This window comes from Cibotium barometz, chromosome 36, assembly GCF_041138505.1.
Source record: "Cibotium barometz isolate CiBa-2024 chromosome 36, ASM4113850v1, whole genome shotgun sequence".
Lineage (NCBI taxonomy): Eukaryota > Viridiplantae > Streptophyta > Polypodiopsida > Cyatheales > Cibotiaceae > Cibotium > Cibotium barometz.
This window is the reverse complement of record NC_141081.1, coordinates 35,170,526-35,176,854: the sequence shown is the minus strand read 5'-3', so window position 1 is coordinate 35,176,854 and position 6,329 is coordinate 35,170,526. Positions and strand designations below refer to the sequence as shown.

Below are 6,329 nucleotides of genomic sequence, written 5' to 3'. Positions count from 1 at the left end.
ATCAACCATTTACGCTAAGCTGGTCCAAGTGTGCATGGAAAAGAGTGTATATGTCAATGTAACATTTGTGGTGTTGGAGAAAAATGCACAGCTCACACACAAACTTACTCAAGCCTTACAAGTTTGTGGGAATCAGTATTGTGTTTGAAGCCTAGCAATTCAGACTTCTTTGCTTTGAAGGACCCTCAAAGAAGCTATCGATGTGTCCTATGGAGGAATCAAGTAGCGTATGCACAATAAAGGTGAAGATTTTTGAAGACATTCAAGTTGGTGAAACAGATTCTGGCAAGAAAAAGAAAAGAAAAGTTCTCTCCCACAAGGAGATGCAACCTGGGGAACTATTTGACCTCTTTAGGGATCACTTACAAAAGTTCATAAAACACAACTTTATCTACAGATGGCAAGCTGAGCAATTTAAAGAGTGTCTACGTGTATTTCCTAACGATGTGGTTGTTTCAGTTGTAGACTTTGCTGAAAATTATACATTCAAAGAACAAAATGAGATTCAATCAGTGCATTGGTTTTCTTGCCAAGTTACAATATTTGTCCATATCACATATGTGCAAATTGCAGGAAGTCTTCAAAAGTATTATCATTTTTACATTTATGATGATAAAACTCATGATACTCTTTGTTCAACATTGCTTCATGCTCCATCATGGATGGTTAAAAGAGCTAGGCTTATCCCTCAAGAAGCATTGGGTGTGGTCAGATGGGGCAGCCTCGCAGTTTAAGGCAAAGAGGCCTTTCTACTTTGTTGCCCGGTATGGGACTCTCACAGGGTTAAAGATGACACATCATTTTTCGGGATCTGGTCATGGGAAGGGTGAACATGATGGTGCAGGTGCTGTTATCAAAATACATTTGACTCAAGAGTAGCTTAAACCAGATTGTAGAAAATTGCAATGTGCTGAGGATGTGGTTGCCTTTTTCAGACAAACCATGTGTGATGGGGCTGCTGCCACATATGCATCCAAAGTAAGACTAGTTACCCAGGGTGTTTTGGGAAGTTAAGGAAGGCAACGTGGATAGAAGCAAGAAGTGGGACTGCAAATCTGTGGATGGCGCTCATGGGATACATTGTGTCTCAGGTTACTCTTTAACAAATGGAAAAGCTCTCACATGCAGGCAGCTATCATGCTTTTGCAATTCTTGTATGCAAGGCCTTTGGAGGAGGTGCTCTAGGAAGTCACATGTCAAGAAGTGGGAGTATGTTACCCTTGAACCTTCAGAAGATGTCAGAGATGCTAATGAAGTTGAAGATTTTGCATACGAAGGACACCATGATGCTTTGAGTGATGCACTTTGCATTGGTGACAATTGTGCTGTCATAGCTCCTCATCATGACAATGAGGAGCTTGTGTCCCAAACTATGTGTATGCTGCTGAGAGAGTGCTTCCCTTAACTCCTCCTTGGGTTTCCTCCTCCTCGGGTGGTGCTCAAGAGGATCTCGAAGAGGATCTCTCCCTACCTTGGGAAAGGGAGAGGGGAAAGGAAGATGGTGCTCAAGATCTCGAAGAGGATCTCTCCCTACCTTGGGAAAGGGATAGGGGTGTTGCCTCCATGAGTGCCATCGGAGATGGCCATGCATGCATGAGATGTCGAAGGGGACCAGTGGTCAGAGGGGTCGAAGAGCACTGGCGGCGGTCGGAGGGCACCGGCGGTGAAGACGGCGGCGGTCGGAGCGGTTGGAGCGGTCGGAGGGCACTGGCGGTGATGGTGGTTGGAGTCATCGGAGGGCACCGGCGATCGGAGCCATCGAAGGGCACCGAGGGTCGGAGTGGTTGGAGCACACCGGCGGGAGACCGACGGTTGAAGTGGTCGGAGCAATTGGAGGGCACCGATGGTCGGAGTGGTCGGAGCAGTCCGTGGCCGGTGAACGACGGTCAGAGCGGTGGTCGGAGTGGTCAGAGTGGTCAGAGCAGTCGGAGGGCACCGATGGTTGGAGTGGTCGGAGTGGTCAGAGCATACCGGTGGTGACCATCTTTCTTTCCCCTCTCGGCAGTCGGAGTGGTCGGAGATGTTGGAGGTGATGGCGGTTGGAGTGGTCGGAGATGTTGGAGAGGTGATGGTGGGAACTCTTGGTGGAGTGTTGGAGAGGTGATGGTGGGAACTCTTGGTGGAGTGTGGAGGACCTCGCTTCCCATTCAGACCTACCATGTGTTATAGATTTCACTAAAGTATCCCAAAGTATAAACTAATATATCCGGTCAATTAGTCTCAGAGTGGCCCAATCATTGTTCTATTCCATCGATTGGATAACCTGGGGCTTATAATGTAGTCTTCCAAAAGAAATGCATGATAATTATAAAAGTGGATTTTCACATGAGTCTTCATACCAATGACCAAATCACCTATGTAGGTCATTATAGTAATGTAGATATATAGCATAAGGTATCCTATCGATGAAACAATCACAACCCATAGTAGTAAGTAACATATAAGGTATCATTCTATAAAGTGCCAATACACCCAAGTCAGTAAGGGGCTATAGTCCCAAATATTCATTTAGACAATATAAGGTAATGGGAACAAATATATAAATACCCTAAGTAAGCCACTATGGACCATAGCAAAAATCTAGTCATATCAAGCCACATAGAATGAGTCCAGAATATTAATTGTCGATAAACAACAGAGCCGAGAGATAATATTTTTTTAAACTAGTGAACGTTAATCGAACAACATCTACTATCAATAGAATAAATCCATATATCTGCAAAGAGAAAAAATTTGGTATAAAAATTCTAAATGGATTATCTAAATCCACATCTCGATTTAGTACAACATTAATACACGCATTCTTTGATTTTTTTAAAATACTAAGGCTTAGAAATTTATCAGAAGGCGCACATAGATAAAAAATGGTTATAGTTATAGAAATAGTAATCAGTCAGTAACGTGATCGTCAAAAATAACTTGATAACAAGCAAAACCTATTCAGAATGTAGGTAAAGATAAAAATCACAAGCATGCATGTGAAGAATTTACGATCAAAAATTAAAATAATAATAGAAGGTAGTGCATGCAGGTTTTTGTATGAACAATTTAAGAAGTGCACCATGCATCACAGATAGTAGATGATTCAACTACCATTATCAAGCGTATGCCCTAGCCACAAAACCATCATATGATTTTCACATAAGTCATTAACAAAGAGTGTACGTAATAAATCCATGACATTAGGGCAAGTAGCCACAAACTCCCACTACAAATACCTTAGAAGAAGACGAACTTCTTGCATAAGCCAGAAAACAAGGGCAGAAGAACCAGGTAGAACATACACAGGCTAAGTGAGCAAACTCATAGGTATCCAAGCCGTTTTATATCCGTCAAGTGCCGAAGCAACCAACTCACATTGCCTTGGGGTGTCAATGCGAATCCGTTAGTATAATCTACAGAGCACCATACCACAGTCCGCCAAAAAACCAATTGCCCCATACTCATATACTGCCAAATTAGGCGATAATGCCCTCAAAATGCTAGTCATACAAGAGAAGCAAGTTTGTGCATACACGAGCCTAAGCATGCCATGCAATAACTCTTGCTCGTGTCGGGCATTACCATTTATGTCAAAATTAGAGAAAAGTGATTATCATGCTAGGCCTACATGGTTTAAAGACCCAAAACATTGATATCCAATCTGCTATGGTTATTTTAAATAAGGTCTAAATACAATGTGTATATGAATTTATGCATCTATAGTGTGGGTGTAAAAGAGAGAGAGAGAGCTTTTATGTGTGGGAGAGTGTGAGAAGAGAGAGGGGCTCGATGTGTGCATGTGCGCTTGTGTGTGTGTGTGTGTGTGTGTGTATGTGAGAGAGAGAGAGAGGGTGTGTACAGTGTGTATGTGTGTATGTGTGTGTGTGTGTGTGTGTGTGTGAAAGAGAGAGAGAGAGAGAGAGTTTCAACATTTGAGTGTGTGTATGCACGCATGTGTGTACGTGTGTGTATGTGTGTGTGTGAGAAAGAGAGAGAGAGATGGTTGTAGAGAGGGGTCACACGCCTTCACTTTGTAGAGGATATGAGGGGTCCTCACTGAGTATGTTAATCCCTTCTAATAGTAGCCAAATTTTAAATTAAAAAAAAGTTATCCATCAAATGGTGAAAAACCTGGACCTCTAAATCTTCCTATTTTCAAACCTGCGACTCTTTTATTTTCCAAATTCGCGAGGTGCAAGGAGCTTATCAGTGTAGCGGGCGGTCTCGTACGACCAGCGGAGGTGGCCCGCCATGCCCGAGCAGAGACCCGCGACGTAGGAGAGTACGCCAGGCTTGTCCGCGAGGCTGGATCCGCGGATTGTTGCCACCAGCTGAATGCACTCGGTGTCCGCTTTATCCACCATGTCCACCACGCGGTCCAGTGCCTGCTGAAAGCTGTCACCATGTGCGGCGGAGTGGAACACAACGGACGGCATGTTGAAGAAGTCCCCCACGGTGCTCTCGACACGACAGGAGAGTAGGTCGTTGGAGAAGCAGATGTGGTCGGTAACGGCGTTCTGGAGCTGAACGATCAGCGGGCTACCGTAGGTGTCGTTATCGAGCTCGTTGCCCATCGCGTACTCCATGAGCGCGAATGCCGGGAGAGCAAAGGAAGCCGCGCGGCAGATTTGGATGTAACTGTCTATGTCCGGCAACGAGTGTGCGCTTCTGTAGAGCGTCTGCAGCTTTACGGCCTCCAAATAGCGCTCCATGGAGTGGATGAAGCGATCCCTGAGAACCGCTGGCATGTCCCCGCGCGCTTCCTCCCACACCTTGGCCAGCTCTGCCAATTGCGCTTGGGTCCTGCCATCACATTGCATCTGCTGGGTGATGGTTCCAGTACCGTTGAGCAGGATGGCCATGATCAGCTGGTGCCGACGAGCCATTCCAACGTGATCGGCGCCCAAGGCTTGCGGGTCGTCGTCGTCGGTGTCGGAAACGAATAGCCAGGACAGGATTTTGGTGATATGGACTAGCCGGGCGCGGGGGCCACTCGGAATGACGCGGCAGCAAAAACGGGGGAGCAAGCAGTCGAGAAGGAACTGTCGGGCGGCGTTAGAAGGTGGCTGCGCCACGGACACAATCCAGGGGTCGCATTGCGCCTGGATGAGCTCATAGTCAGGGTGAAGTTGCGCCGCGAATGAGCATGGCAGCGGGGCGGGCAGGTGGAAGCTGGTGGTGAGGAGGGTTGAGCTGGTCAGGCGCTCCATTCTCTGTGTGTGTGTGTGTGTGTCTCTCTGTCTCCTTGGAATGGCGGCTGCGAATGGCGGCTGGGAATGATGGAGGAGGATTTTGGTGATAAGGATTAGCTGTGTTCGGAATGGCACGGCAGCGAAAGCGCGGGAGCAGGCAGTGGAGCATGGGCGGCGTTAGAAGGTGGCTGCACCGCAAATGAGCATGGCAGCGGGGCGGGCACGTGGAAGCGGGTGTGGCAAGGAGGTTAGTAGGCGCCCCATTCTCTCTCTCTCTCTCTCTATCTCCTCGTCCTTGCTCTAGGCTACATAGTACAGAGTCCTTTTATTGAAGGATTTCTAACATGTGTCACTGTCGTTTGCATGTGCGATATAAAGGAGCACATAAGCGACATAAAGGAATCCCGCTGCAGTGTTCGAAAAAAACCCACTGTCGTTTTCCGAATCCACTGTCGTTTGCATGTACGGCCCAACATAAAGGAGCACGGGGCCCGGAATCTCGTGCATGCTGATTAGCAGTGCCAGGTGGCGCTTAAAATTGCTTCAAATTTCCACACAATCGAAAGTTTAGAGAATAATATGCCATCAGAAAGCCTTTTGAGAAACAGTTTGTAGTACAAGGCATAACATCGTGTGGCGAAATAGTTTGTAGTAGAAGGCATAGCATAGAAGAGGCATTACTTAAATGATTTATTAGCTATGGGACTCGTTTAGTAACATGCCCTCTCCAATAGGGGACAACAATGAGTGAAAAATGGAAATCATTAATTTGATTTAGTGGTGAAACACTTTCAAAGGTTTTACCAAAAGTAAACTATTTCTATTTCGAAGCCACGCAAGAGGTATGAGGTGTTGCCTCATGTGCATCGTTTCAATTTTCTCTTGCCTCCAACTCCCTATCTCCCTTTGTCTCATCACTTGCCACCCACGATCTCCTAGACTCTCTTTTCTCGTCCTCGCATCTTGTCGCCCTTTCTCTCTTCACCGACATAGAAGTTCGAACAAAGGTAGGCGAGGGTTGAAGGTTGAATAAAAAAAGATTGTCGCGCATGAATATTCACAGGCTCAGGAGAAGGGAATAAAGAGGGATTATGTGTAAAGGCCATGCCTGTAAAATGCATGAGTTGAGGCAGAGAGAAAACGTACGATCGAAAG

The 6,329-nt window shown here is 46.2% G+C and overlaps 1 protein-coding gene across 1 annotated transcript; it reads right to left on the bottom strand.

Annotated features, from left to right (window-relative positions):
* Positions 1–4,101: 4,101 nt before the first annotated feature.
* LOC147617852 (microbial Terpene synthase-like protein 13) lies at positions 4,102–5,271 on the bottom strand. Its single transcript, XM_086775588.1, has one exon. The coding sequence runs from the start codon at positions 5,190–5,192 to the stop codon at positions 4,155–4,157; it is 1,038 nt and encodes a 345-aa protein (XP_086631714.1). The 5' UTR covers positions 5,193–5,271; the 3' UTR covers positions 4,102–4,154.
* Between the last annotated feature and the right edge of the window lie 1,058 nt (positions 5,272–6,329).

Bases quoted from the DNA above. Each gene is read 5' to 3' on its own strand.
- LOC147617852 (XM_086775588.1), bottom strand. From the start codon at position 5,192: ATGGAGCGCCTGACCAGCTCAACCCTCCTCACCACCAGCTTCCACCTG.